Here is a 14,454-nt window from a genome sequence, read left to right as displayed (position 1 = left end):
TCTCTGCACCTCTAGACATTTCCCGCATATGTGGGCTTTCGGGAGATGTGCTGTCTCCAGAAATGTCCACATATGACAACGAACACAGTGAACACGTGTAACCCTAGACCCTGCCATTATGTTTGCCCCCTATTAAGTTGTCCTATTAATTCCTGTTACCAAGCCTACTCTCGCCCAAGCCCAGTGAGCTTAAGCCCTTTTACCTCTCACTCTGCTTCCCGCCTCACTCCGCTGCCCGCTCCCGACGCTGCCCGCTATCTACCTTGGCCTTCTTTTTATACTCCCACGCTCCCTTCCCAGCAGCCCCCGCACCTATCTCCCGCTACGGAGCGCCAAAATAATCAAAAAACCCTCTCGAACTAGAATTAAGTCAAAATATAGTAATTACAATGCAGCACACTCACCAAAAGGCAGCCACTCGTCGAAATCACAGCTCCAGAGAACAGTGAGTAGGCCATCTAGCCCTTCGAGCCTGCCCCGCCATTCAATAAGATCATGGCTGATCTGTCGTGTCTCAGTTCCACATTCCCGCCCTCTCCCCATAACCCTTGATCCCCTTGCCTATCAAAAACCTATCAACCCGCGTCTTAAATATATTTAGCGAGGCAGCCTCCACCACTTCAACGGGCAGAGAATTCCAGAGATTCACCACCCTTTGAGTGAAGAAGTTCCTCCTCAACTCCATTCTAAACCGCCCCCCCCCCACTTTATCTTGAGGCTGTGCCCTCTAGTCCTACTGTCCTTTCTGAGTGGGAAGAGCCTCTCCACCTCTATCCTATCCATCCCATTCATCATCTTATATGTCTCAATGAGATCTCCCCTCATTCTTCTAAACTCTAACGAGTACAAGCCTAGTTTATCCAGCCTCTCCTCATAGCTCAACCCCCTCAGCTCCGGTATCAGCCTAGTAAACCTCCTCTGCACTCCCTCCAAGGCCAAAATATCCTTGCGCAAGTGCAGCGACCAAAACTGCACACAGTACTCCAGCTGCGGCCTCACCAGTGCCCTATACAGCTGCAGCAAGGCCTCCCTACTTTTATATTCAATCCCCCTCGCTATGAACGCCAGCATCCCATTCACCTTCCTGACCACCTGCTGCACCTGTAGGCTGGGTTTTTGCGACTCATGCACAAGGACCCCGAGGTCCCTCCGCACCGTCGCCTGCTGCAGTTTTTCGCCACGTAAGTAATAATCCTTCCTACCATTATTCCTACCAAAGTGGACAACCTCACATTTGCCAACATTAAATTCCATTTGCCAGTTCCTGGCCCATTCACCCAGCCTATCTAGATCCTTCTGCAGACTCTCCACACCCTCCGCACAATTTGCCGTTCCACCAATCTTGGGGTCATCAGCAAATTTCGACACCATACACTCGGTTCCCTCCTCCAGATCATCTATATAAATGGTAAATAGCTGAGGCCCCAGTACCGACCCCTGGGGCACTCCACTAGTCACCAACCGCCAATCCGAATAGCATCCATTGACCCCCACTCTCTGCCTCCTATTTGACAGCCAATCCTCTACCCACGCTAACACCCTACCATGCCCCCTGACCTTCTGTAATAACCTCTTGTGAGGCACCTTGTCAAACGCCTTCTGAAAATCAAGAAAGATTCCTGTTCCTGAAAAATTTCCCACCACAGATGCTGGAGTAACTGCCAGGTTTATTCCTCTTCCCTTTTCTAAACAGAGGTGTTACATTGGCAATTCTTCAGTTTTCCAGCACCACCTCACGTCAGAGGATTGGAAGTTTGTGGCAAGCGTCTCTACGATTAGTTTCTTCAATAGCACGGAATGCATCTCATTAGGAGTGACTTTTCTACTTTGAGGATTGGCAATCTTTTAAGGATTGACCTCTTTATTTATGTTTATCTGGTCTAACATCACTACAGTCTCCTCATTTACTGCAATATCGACATCAACGCTAATGAAGACAGATGCAAATGGCTCATTTAGGATTTCAGCAATATCTCTGTATTCACAAAATGATGTCCTTTTTGGTCCTTTATTGACTCTTTTACTCTTTACATATTTGTAAAAGACTTCTGAGTTCCCTTTTCTGTTAGCTTCCAGTCTATCCCCATACTCTCTTTGCCCCCTTATTCCCTTTTTTAAAGATCTCCTCAGTACTTTCTATATTCCGCTTGATACTCTATTGTATCGCATTTGTCATAAAAATTATTCTTCTCTGTCTTGTTTTAACCTATTTTTAAGCACCTAGGGCGCTCCAGCCTTGGATGTCCTTCCTTCCTCCCTCATGGGAATGCATATAGTCTGTACTCAAACCATTTCCTCTTTGTAGATATCCCATTGTTGAATGATTGCTTCCGAAACAGAAAAACTATAGCCCAGGACAATCAGCATGTTGTGTCTGTGCCAGAAGGAAGAAGAGCTCCTGGTATTCAGACTTACCAGCTCTTGATCTGTAACCTTGTAGTTTACCACACTTCAAGAACATAACCAGTTTTTTAAAAAATGTGATAAGGCTTCTGCCTCTACCACCTTTTTAGGTAGTGAGTTCCAGTTCCCACCAACCTCTGGGTGAAAACATTTTCAATTGCTTTCTACCAATTATTTGAAACCAATCCCCCGCCCCATTTATTGGCCTCTCTGCTAAGGAAATGGCTTCTTCTATCCATTCAATCTGGGCCCCTCAATTTTATATACCTCAATTAAATCTCCCTTTGGCCTCCCCTGTTTTTTTTTAAGAACAATCTCAACCAATTCAGTTTTTCCCTGTCAAAATTCTCTATTCCAAGCAACATCTCATAAATGTCCTCTTCACCATGGCTGGGATGATCACATCTTTCCTGTAATGGAGTGGGACAGTATGAGGGCACAATGCCTCTTACAGCTTACCCGCCACCACTTGCATTTTATCAGCAGTAGTGTAGGTGTCAGGTAGCCTGCCCACCTTTGGACCATTAAGCAGTCAATTAATGGTTGCACTACAACAGAGTTTGAACTGATGTTCTGCTGAGAAATAAACACATTCCTGTTGGAATAGTTAAAAATAATTTGGCAAGGTAGTAGAAATTAGGATGGAGAGGAGAAACAAGGTTAACAGAGAATTAGGAGAGATGAATAGCACTTGAGTAAAGAATAGTTAATAATAAGATGGATCAGATAGGGGCACATGCAAAAAATTCTATGATAGGTTTGGAATGCAAATACCATACAGCATGGTAAATAAGACTGTACATTACAGACACAAGTCATCAAGCGGGATTATAATAAGGCAAAAAGTGAGACTTGGTTCAAAGAAGGGCTCAACCTAGAGCACCACACAGTGGAAAGAGTCAATCTGCTTGAACCTTTCCCACAACAAGCCCCTCCAGTCTCCTGATCGCATCCCCAGCACCCTCATTGGGGGCCTGCCTCAGTGGCCCCAGTCAGCAAAGCCATCCCACTTGCTTTCCAGTCTGACTTCCTCCATGGCTCCTCCTGCATTCCCAGAAGTGGCCAATGCTGCTAGTGTTATTGTTGGAACTGGCGCTGCCAGCTCTCTCATCGGCCTTTGAAGTGTGACGTGTTCTGACATGGGAGTGGAAGCCATGACCTCAGGCAATTAACTACCTTATATGACAGTAAAACCCAGTCATGGCTGCCTGAGCTGGCACAGGCAGTCTCACCCTACATTTCAGCTGCTGGGTGGGGTCACCACCTCTGCATAAAATTCAGCCCAGAGCTCCAGCTCTGAATTCTGGGGTGAGATACATGGGATCACTTGCACTTAGTGGTTATGGGGAGTTCTCCAGTTACAACTCCCCACTAACCCCCTTATCATGGTATGGGTTTTGGGAGCCCAGAAATTCTTCCAGTGTATATGATTAACAAAGCTGGTATAATGATGCTTCTGGCCATGGAACTTTTGCAATGTGGCCTATCAGACTGTAATTCTCTGAAAAATCTTCCAATTCACTAAGGGAAGAATGTGAATACAAGGAAGCAACAAGAAGAGCATCCCAACTGTTTGGTCAAGTTTTCAATAGTTCAAATTTTTACTTGGTGATAAATGTTCAGCACTCTTGATGATCTGCTTCTTTTTCCAGTCAATAATAAAAAACATCTGATGTTAGGAATTTTGGATCCAATATAGTATTTCTAAGCCTTTCTAAATAGACAAATACAAGACTATTTTTGGTTGCTGGTTGGTGTACAATATGACAACAAACTGGTTAACAAAGTCAGATTTGTCTTTACAAGAATCTGATGGTCATTCCTACCTTTATTCTCATTTGTAAATTTTCCTTCCTTCTCATCATCAGATCCCTCTACCTCTTTGATGAGCATCCTTTTCCCTCTATTCTTCATTTTACCAAGAGGCTCAGAGTCTTTCAGCTTCTGTTCAACTTCTTGGAGCAACTTCTGAAAATGAACATTTGGTCGAACAGTTAATCATGCTGAATCAATATGTTTTGATTTTATTCAATAAAAAAGGTAGGTAAAAAGTGCGGCAAATTCTTTTTGTTTTATTGAAACTAGTTACAAGTTTAAATTAGGAAAATCATTACGCTGCTCACAAGTCAAATGGTTTATATGTATCATCATGGCTTGAGGAAAAGGTTGATTCAGGTTTTACAAATCCGTAACATAATGGGTTGCATTTAGCTGATCACTGCAGGGTTGCTGTGTAATCGCCAGAAAATGTGGCAGAAAATTTCACCTGTTGGAGCCAGGAACCCCACAGCAGCTAGGGCTGCCTAATTAGGACTTAATCTTGTCTGGACTCTTGGAAATGACCGTAGCGGGGTTGTCACCAGTCACTCGACAAGTTTATTGCTGCGACCATTAAATTCTGTCCAACGTAAGTACTTATATCAGCAAAGCCAACAAAGGAACACTTGCATTTATATAGCATCCTTCATGACCATCGGATGCCCCAAAGCATTTCACAGCCAATTAAATACTTTTGAGACGAAGCAACTGTTGTAACATACAGAATGCAGCAGCCAAACTTGCACACAGCAACCCACTACAAACAGAAATGACCAGATAATCTGATTTCGTAATGTTGTTTGAATATTAGAATTGCATTGGCCAGGACACCAGGAATAATTCCTGTCTTCTTCAAAAGGTGCTGTAGGATCTTTTACCCCCAACTGAGATGGAAAATGAGGTCTCGATTTAACATTTAACCCAAAAGACACCTGATAGTATAGATAAGTATGTAGTATGGTGTAGTGTAAAAAGGATTGACACCTGTCCTGGTCCTCCATGACGACAATATTGTTAAGAAAGCCCACCAATGCCTCTACTTTTTCAGAAAACTAAAGAAATTTGGAATGTCAGCTATGACTGTCACCAACTTTCACAGATGCACCACAGAAAGCATTTTTTCTGGCTTCTTAATAGGTTGGAATGGCTCCTGCTTTGCCCAAGACTGCACAAAACTATAAAAGGTCGTGAATGTAACCCAATCCATCATGTAAACTATTGACTCTGTCTACACTTCCCACCACCTCAGCAAAGCAGCCAGCATAATTAAGGACTCCATGTGCCCCTGACATTCTCTCTTCTACCTTTTTCCGTCGGGAAAAAGACGCAGAAGTCTGAGGTCACATACCAACCGACTCAAGAACAGTTTCTTCCCTGCTGTCATCAGACTTTCGAATGGACCTACCTTGCATTAAGTTGAAATTTCTCTACACCCTAGCTAAGACTGTAACACTATACTCTGCACTCTCACTTCTTTCTCTATGAATGGTTGCTTTATCCATATGGCGTACAAGAAATAACACTTTTCACTGTATGCTATTCCATGTGACAATAATAAATCAAATCAAATCAAAATCCTCATTAATGCACTTAAGTATCTGCCCAGATTGCTGATTCTGAAGTGAGACTTGCCACAACCGTGTAACTCGGAATTGAGTGTGCTACAAACTGAGTCACCGCTAACATGTTCCTCCTTGACTCTATAACCTAACCAATTTTACATCTACACTAGCAAAAGCATTATTTATAACATTTTCAAGTATGCCATGCCAGTAATACACCTCAAATTTACTATCAAGTCTGGTAATGTTATATTACTTACATTTTGCACTATGGCCTTCCTCAAGTTCTTACCTTTGCTATGGGATTGTCTGGTTCAGCTTGCAGTACTTTCTTCAAGTCATCTGTTGCTGCTTGATAGTTAGCTAAATGCTTATGAACAGTGGCACGACGTAAATGTGCTGTAAAACAATGTATAGATAGTGCAATTAGCACATCAAGAAAATTGTTAAAAAGCCACAGTGCAACCCTTCAGACTAATTTATCATGCTTATCATTCATGTTTATTTCATATTATCTCCAAGCATGCTTATTTAGGACTTATCTAAACTTCCAAAAACAACTTACTTGATAAAGGTTTCACATTAAAATTAAAGAATTGGTGGAGCACCAGTGACATTTTCTTCATACAACTGAAGATTACTGCAATCCCTAAGTAAAATACATTTATTTTTTGGATATTTTCCAATGAATGCTCTGTTTCCTCAGAAGGCAACCACAAATTATTCAACCTTGCAGCTTACAAGAATTGCATTTATATTTGTAGATATCCATACTCCAGCTGTGGAGAGTTCATTTGATTCTTTGGATCTAACTGTGAGCACTCAGTATCATGAAGTCTATATGGTGTTTGTCAAGCTACATGTGGCAGGTTGCAAGCCATATTAAGAATTTATGGAAATCCTCATCTCAGTCACTCCAGCTAGTTAAGGTGCTATGCCCAAGTTCAGCAACTAGTCAGCCCTGATGGTGTCATCAGGTACCAGCCTCTCTGTTGTGGATCAGTTCAAGCAGTTTTTTCATTACTGCATTCATTTACTGCATTTGGTCAGAACAAAATTTCATGTCAGGCAGCCAAGTATCACTCGTAAATCCACAAACCCAAAAGATACAACTATTGTCCAAACCCAATGTCTCTCTTCCACAGACAATTGGCAATTCTGCTAACTTGTTTTGCTACTGGTTTGCATCATCTGTGCTTTGGAGAGGCTGAAGTACACCAAATTTTCCAAATTTAACTTACAAAAATGCTTCTCTCTCATTCAAGCAGCACATTGCTTGCAATCCTGAAAGCAAATATTCTAAAATTTGAGATTTTTATCAGTTATTGCCTTATGCTTAAACATGTAGCAGTGTGGATAAAAACAAGTGGGACAGAAAGCATGAGAAAATTAATGGTGCATCAACAAATAAGGTCCATGCAAACAGTGGTGAAATAAAAATTCAAGTTTCTTTACTCTATCTGAATTCATGAAGCACTTGCAAAAATATGGGCAAACTAGTTATACGAATAAAGATAAATGGATTTGATATAATCAATATTTCCAAGACATACTTGCAAGGTGACCAATGTTGGAAAATAAATATCCCTAAGGATAAACAAGGCACTTTTTAGATTGGTGGAGTACAACAGACGGAGTGTTGGAAGGATTACTACCAGGCCTCAGTTACTTTCAATTTATGTTAATGATCTAGACAAAGAGACCAAGGTCAACATATCTGTGTTTATTATTATTACAAAGCTAAGTAGGAATGTAAATTTTGAGGAGGACATAAGGAGGTCACAAAGAGAGACAGATAAAATGAGCAATAAGGTAGCATATATATGTGGGTAAGTGTGAAAAGATATTCACTTTGGCAGCAAAAGTAATTTTTTTTAAGTTGTGGAATTCAAATAAAAGTTTGATTTTGGGCGTTGAGCATTTATTGCCCATCTTAATTAGCCTTGAAAATGTGGTCGTAGGCCTGCTTTTTGAACCGCTACAATCCATGTGATGCAGTTATATCCAGAGTGCTGGTAGGGAGGAAGTGCCATGGTTCAGGTCCAGTGACAGTAAAGCAAGTCACGATAGTATGTGGCCAGGAGGTGAGCTTGCAGGTGGTGCAGTCACAGTGTTTTAAATCCAGCAGTAAAAAAAATTGGATTTGTTCAAAAATTTGTTCAGATTTTTCGAATGTGCGATGCATCAATTTTAACTGAAAAAGAAATAAATTTGCATGTGAGGTTTGACTAGTTATCAGCTTTGCTGCTTGTTGTGTCAGTCTATTCCCAGGCTCCAAGCGAACATTGACCCCGGCCAACCCAGTTTGATCCAAACTGCCCGAACTGAAATCCAGCATGGCCTTGGTCCCGAAGTTGCTGGTTTTGAGATACTGTGCCTGTACTGTTTCCTCATTGATGTTAAATATTGATGTTCAGGGACAGGGTATTCTCATATAAGGAACTCAAGAATTTATTATTCAATAATTGGAAATACAAATTGCATGTTAGCCTTTATTGTAAAGGGAGAGTGCAAGAACAAGGAGCTTTTTCCAACTGTGCAGAGCATGGTGAGGCCACATCTAGAATACTGTGTGCAGTTTTAATTTCCATATCAAAGGAAAGATATATTTGCCTTGAAGACAATCCAGCTGAAGTTCACCATATTGGTTCCCTGGATAAGAGGATTCTCCTATGATGAATGGATAAGTAAATTGTACCTCTCCATTGTGCACCTAGAAGAATTGAGTTGATTTAAGATGACAAGATTAAGGCTCTGATAAGAAAGACAATGAAAGGTTTTTCATCTGCCTGGAGAATCTAGAACATGGAGGCACAGACTTGCAACTGCTGCCCTTGTTTTTCAAGGTAATATGCTGCCACAGTTTACCAGCAGTGAAGAGAATTAATATTTGAGATGGTGGGTGTGTTACCATTCAAGCACACTGCTTTGTCTTGTAAGATGAGTTTCTTTATTGTTTTTGCAGCAGCACTTATCCAGACAAGTGAAGAGTATTCCATCACAATCCACTCTCCTGCTTCTTGTTACAGTTGTGAGACTGTCATGTTTTGGAACTGTCTCTTCGGTTTAAAGGTAAAATGAAGGTGGTCATGTCACCTGTTCTGAAGAGTCTGCCTGAAGAGAAGGATTTCTAAAATATCACTGATTATCACAAATAGGTGGGATTTTTCCAGGGTCCGGGAGAATGAGAAAGAGCAGCTCGAGGTGGCACGTCTCGATGGTTGACTGAGCAAGAAAACAGGTGGAATTTCACACCCAGATTGAAAAGACCAAATTCATGCAGAGCAGGAAGATTTGCCTAGCTTGTGCCAGAAAAGGGATCTCTAATAATACTCTCATGGTGTAGGACAGTTCTGGGGTTAGAAATTACCAAGCTAAGAAAGGAAAAGTACAGAAGCAAGCCCTTGAGAGATCAGAAACATTTGAACTGATTTGGGGAGAACAGAATGTCTACTTAAAGGACAGTGTAACATATACCTGTCCAGCTTGTTTTTTCAGCAAAAGATAAAAAGGGGAATTCTGTTCTGTGGTTTAGATTGTCTACAAGGATTGTATTAAGCCAGAGATTTTAGTCTGTTTATTACAGTAAACTTTTTAAAATGTGAAATACTTGTTCTGTTATTCTTTCAGCTTTTAACTGGAAATTCAATTTTTAAAGAAAATTTATTGGTCTCCACAGGGATTGTGACAATTGTACATACTGGACAGATTATTGCAAGTCAAGAGATGAGTTACTTGCCATAGAATTTCCATTTCTGAGCTGCCTTTAAAGGCACAGCATTTATATAGCTGATCTGGGTAAGTTTCTGGGCAATGGTGACTTCCAGGATGTTGATGATGGGGCATTCATATTACTGAATGTCAAGGAGAGACTGTTAGATATCTTGTTGAATACGATCATTGCCACACAAATACCAGGCAATGTTATTTGCTATCAATCCAAGCATGAATGTTGTCCAGGTCAGAGCATGGGTGAAGGCTGCTTCAGTATCTGCAAATTATGCTAAACACTGTGCAATCATCAGCAAACATTCTCACTTCTGATCTCATATTGGGGGAAGGTAATTAATAAAGCAGCTGAAAATGATTGGGCCAAGGATACTACCCGGAGGAATACCTGCAATGATGTCTTATAACTGAAATAATTGATCTGCAACAACCATAACCGTTCTCCTTTGTTCTAGGTACAACCCCAGTTTTGCAAGGGTTCCTTGATGCCACACACAGTTCAAATGCTCTTTTGATGTCAAAGGACATCATTCTCACCTCATCTATGCAATTCAGCCATTTTGTCCATGTTTGATCAAGAACCGTAATGAGGTCTGGAGGTGAGTCACCCTGGCAGAACCCATTCTGAGTAAGAGTAAACAGGTTGTTGCCGCGTAAGGAGTGCTTAATAGCAGCACCAATGGCACCTTCCATCACTTTCCTGATATTCAAGTGTAGACAAATGGGATGGTAATTAGAGTCATAGAGGTTTACAACATGGAAACAGGCCCTTTGGTCCAACTTGTCCATGCCGCTCTTTTTTTTTTAAAAACCCGTAAACTAATCCCAATTGCCTGCATTTGGCCCATATCCCTTTATATCCATTGTACCCAAGTAAGTATCTAAATGCTTTTTAAAAGAAAGAATAATACCCACCTCTATTACTACATCTAGCAGCTCGTTCCAGACACTCACCACCCTCAGTGTGAAAACATTGCCCCTCTTGACACTTTTGTACCTCTCCCCTCTCATCTTAAACCTATTCCCTCTAGTTTTAGACTCCCCTACCTTTGGGAAAAGATATTGACTATCTACCTTGTCTATACCCCTCATTGTTTTATAGATCTCTAAGTCACCCCTCAGCCTCCTACGTTCCAGAGAAAAAAGTCCCAGTCGATTCAGCCTCTCCTTATAACTCAATCCAACAGTCCCGGTGGCATCCTAGTAAATCTTTTCTGCAATTTTCGAGTTTAGTAATATCCTTTCTATAAAAGGGTGACCAGAATTGCACACAATACTCCAAATGTGGCCTTACCAATGTTTTGTACAACTTCAACAAGATGTCCCAACTCCTGTATTCAATGTTCTCACCGATGAAACCAAGCATGCCGAATGCCTTCTTCACCAATCTGTCCACCTGTGACTCTGTTTTCAAGGAGCTATGAACATGTACCCTAGTTCTCTTTGTTCTGTAACTCTCCCCAGAGCCCTACGATTAACCGAGTAAGTCCTGCCCTGGTTCAATCTACCAAAATGCATTACCTCGCATTTGTCTAAATTAATCTCCACCAACCTAACTTGCACATCTTTGGACCTCATCAGGCCCCGCAGATTTATCTATCTTGATGTGCTTTAAGAATTCCAGCACCTCCTTCTCTGTAATATGTACACTCCTCAAAACATCAATATTTAATTCCCCAAGTTCCCTAACATCCATGCTTTTCTCAGAGTAAATATTGATAAGATTTAAGATCTCACCCATCTCTTGTGGACCCGCACACAGATTATCTTGTTGATCCTTAAGATGCCCCACTCTCTCCCTTGTTATTCTTTTGCCCTTTATGTATTTGTAGAAGCTCTTTGGATTCTCCTTTGCCTTATCTGCCAAAACAATTTCATGTCCCCTTTTTGCCCTCCTGATTTCTCTCTTAACTCTATTCCTACACCCCCTATACTCTTCAACAGATTCACTTGATCCCAGTTGCCTGTGCATATCATGTGCTTCTTTCTTCTTCTTGACCAGGGCTTCAATATCCCGAGTCACCCAGGGTTCCCAACTTCTTCCAACCTTGTCCTTCATTCTCAGAGGTATTTGTTTACCCTGAACCCTGGCTAACACACTTTCAAAAGCATGCCACTTACCAGGCGATCCTTTTCCTTCCCACAGACTCCCCCAGTTAACTTTTGAAAGTTCCTGCCTGATACCATCAAAATTGTCCTTGCCCCAATTTAGAATATTAACTTTTGGGACAGACCTATCATTCTCCATAGTTATCTTATTGGTTGGATTGGATTTGTCCTGTTGGACTGGACATAGCTGGGCAATTTTTCACAATGTCGCATGGGTGTCAATATTCTAAATATACTGGAGCAACCTGGACTAAGTATGCTGCTAGTGCTGAAGCAAGGGTCTTCAATACCACCACCGACATGTTATAATACCCTTTGCGGTACCCAGTATCTTCAGCCATTTATTGATATCAGGTAGGGCAAATCGAATTGTCTTAAGACTGGCATTTATGATGGTGGGGTTCTTAGAAACAGGCTGGGATGGATCATCCACCCAACGTTTCTGGCTGAAGATTGCTGCAGCCTTGTGTGTTGAACTGATGTACTGGTGTTTCCCATCATGAAGAGTGGCAATGTTTTTGGAGCTTCCTCCTCCGGATTGTTGTTTTATTTGCTCATCACTATTCACAAATTGATGTGGCACGATTGCAAAGCTTTAACTGGCCTGTTGGTTGTTGGCTTGCTTAGCTCTATCTATAACATGCTGCTTCTGCAGGACTTTGTGGGATTGAATGGTCAGAGTCACGTTTCTTGTTTCTGGTGCTAGGTTAGTGCGGGATGGCTCATTCAGTTTTATTCTTATTCAATTTTTTTCTGTAATGGTTTCATACAACTGCATGGTTTGCCAGGGCATTTCAGAGACCAGTTAAGACTAAACCATATTGCTTTGGATCCAGAGTGGCATGTAGACTGCACTGGGTGAGGAGGACAGATTTACTCACCTAAGAGGACGTTGGTGAAACAAATGGGTGTTTATGACAATTTACTAGTTTCACGATCAATATTAATGAGTCTAACATTTTATTTCAGTATTATTGGAATGCAAAAATGATCCCTAGCTTCTTTTCTCCATCATCATAACCTGTGTCTTAGATCCTTATTCCTTGCTCCCTTCATCCTCACCTCCAACACCTATGCATTCACCAAGATTGAGACAATCCATTCTGCAATATGCTCCTGTAAAAGTCAACTCTTCGCTATCTCTCGTTCCTCCTATACCAAGCTTTCAGTCAATTGTCTTAATAAATCCTTACAATGAAGCTAAAGGCAGAGGACAGAATAAAAAAGCTAGGAAAGCAAGAATAGAATGGAAAAACAATGAAAAATATGTACAAGTTAGAAGAAGCAATTGAAGAGGTTAGCACAACTTTACAGTATTGATGTTTCAAAATGTCACATAAGGGTATCCTTTAACAGTGGAAGTGATGAAAATCTATGCCCCAAGGTTACTCATTGGTGCTCAGCAGAACTACCACATCTCTGCCAGCAAAGTGAAGGTACTCTGTAGTAGTCTGTTGAACTTTTGGATGAATAAAACTGTCAGTACATCAGCATTACATCATTATATAACCACTTACCTTTCAAATTGCCAGGATCCAATTCCAACACTTTTTCAACATCATGAAGAGCCTTCTGCCAGTTCTGAAGCTTAATTTCTGCTTGTGCTCTGTTGTTAAATGCAGTCACATTTGGTATCACTGATATACTTCTGGGTTGAGGGAAGAGTCAGAGGGAGAAAAAGAAATAAAGTAACAGATGAGTACACACCTTCTAGAAGTAAAAGAGTACTCTTTTACTTCAGAATAATATAACAGAAATATTACTTCCACCTTAATTTGTCAACGCAATAGTGAAGTAAATGGCATGCAAACACAACAGCAGCTTCAGGAAACAAGTGGAAATTCAAAGTTGCTATCCAAGTGCAATGCTGCCATTAGCTCTGAGGAAACGGCATCTTGCTGCTGTGAAATGTACCAATTGGGGCGAAGTTGCCATATTTGTGTGATAGATACAAACTAAACTCGGCACACAAAGTTAACCCTTGTCCATTTCAATCTCAGTGGCTTTACAAACAAAGTCATATTTGATAATTTTTGTAGTTACTTTGAAGAAGTGACTGAACAGATTAAGGGAAAGCTGCTGATGCATTTTTAGAAACGCATCCCACAGGAATACTGGACATGAAATTTGAAGATAATTTCATTAAAGGATGATGGTTATGTTTAAATCTTGGAAAAATTATACACTGAATTGAAAAACTTAAAAAATAAGATCAAATTGTATTTCTGACTTTCACCATTTTGCCTCCAATACTGTCATTCATTAGGACAAGTTGAATAACCTAAAGAAATCTTTCTCCTTCATGAGGAGAGAACTTTTACAAAGTGTTGATCTTAACCCAAATTGCAAGGTACATTCCAAAACAATCTAGTTGCAGACATTTAGGAATTGTTGCCATTAAGCCCAAAGCCCACACAATACAATAGGTTTCAAACTGGCAAGAAGGTTGAATCATTTGATATGCAGTGGGTTTATGTAATCCAATGGTAAGAAGTCAATTATCCACTCATCTGTAACCAGGCACTTTTGAAGGTCAAGTCCTCTTCTTGCGCTTGTCCCTCAGTAAATGAAAAATCACCCCCTGCCTACTGTGCAACATTCCGAGTGCATTTAGTGATTTCATATCTACTTCTACAAAAATATCATTATGAAAATGCCTCAACTGAAGAAAGGTCATCACTATACAAAACTATTATGCGGATCTTCTAAAGTCTAGTAAGTGGGCTGAATAATTCAATTTAGTACAGGCAACTTACTTACTTTCCTAGAATCATGGGAATCCCTACAGTGCAGAAGGAAGCCACTTGGCCCATCGAGCCTGCACCGACAATTA

General features: G+C 40.9%; 1 protein-coding gene across 4 annotated transcripts in view; it reads right to left on the bottom strand.

Moving 5' to 3' along the window:
• Positions 1–14,454, bottom strand: part of LOC145346479 (sperm-associated antigen 1-like) — a 114,494-nt gene that overhangs the window by 78,048 nt on the left and 21,992 nt on the right. For all 4 annotated transcript variants that reach the window (XM_080193792.1, XM_080193794.1, XM_080193793.1 and 1 more), the window contains 3 exons: positions 13,139–13,269; positions 6,076–6,182; positions 4,230–4,371 (listed from right to left, as the gene is read on the bottom strand). In XM_080193792.1, the coding sequence (XP_080049918.1) occupies positions 4,230–4,371; positions 6,076–6,182; positions 13,139–13,269 (380 nt within the window). The remainder of the gene's footprint in view (positions 1–4,229; positions 4,372–6,075; positions 6,183–13,138; positions 13,270–14,454) is intronic.

This window comes from Carcharhinus amblyrhynchos, chromosome 8 (genome assembly GCF_965287045.1).
Source record: "Carcharhinus amblyrhynchos chromosome 8, sCarAmb.v2.hapA, whole genome shotgun sequence".
NCBI classification, from domain to species: domain Eukaryota; kingdom Metazoa; phylum Chordata; class Chondrichthyes; order Carcharhiniformes; family Carcharhinidae; genus Carcharhinus; species Carcharhinus amblyrhynchos.
The sequence above is the reverse complement of the archived record's forward strand: the minus strand, read 5'-3'. Positions and strand labels throughout refer to the sequence as shown.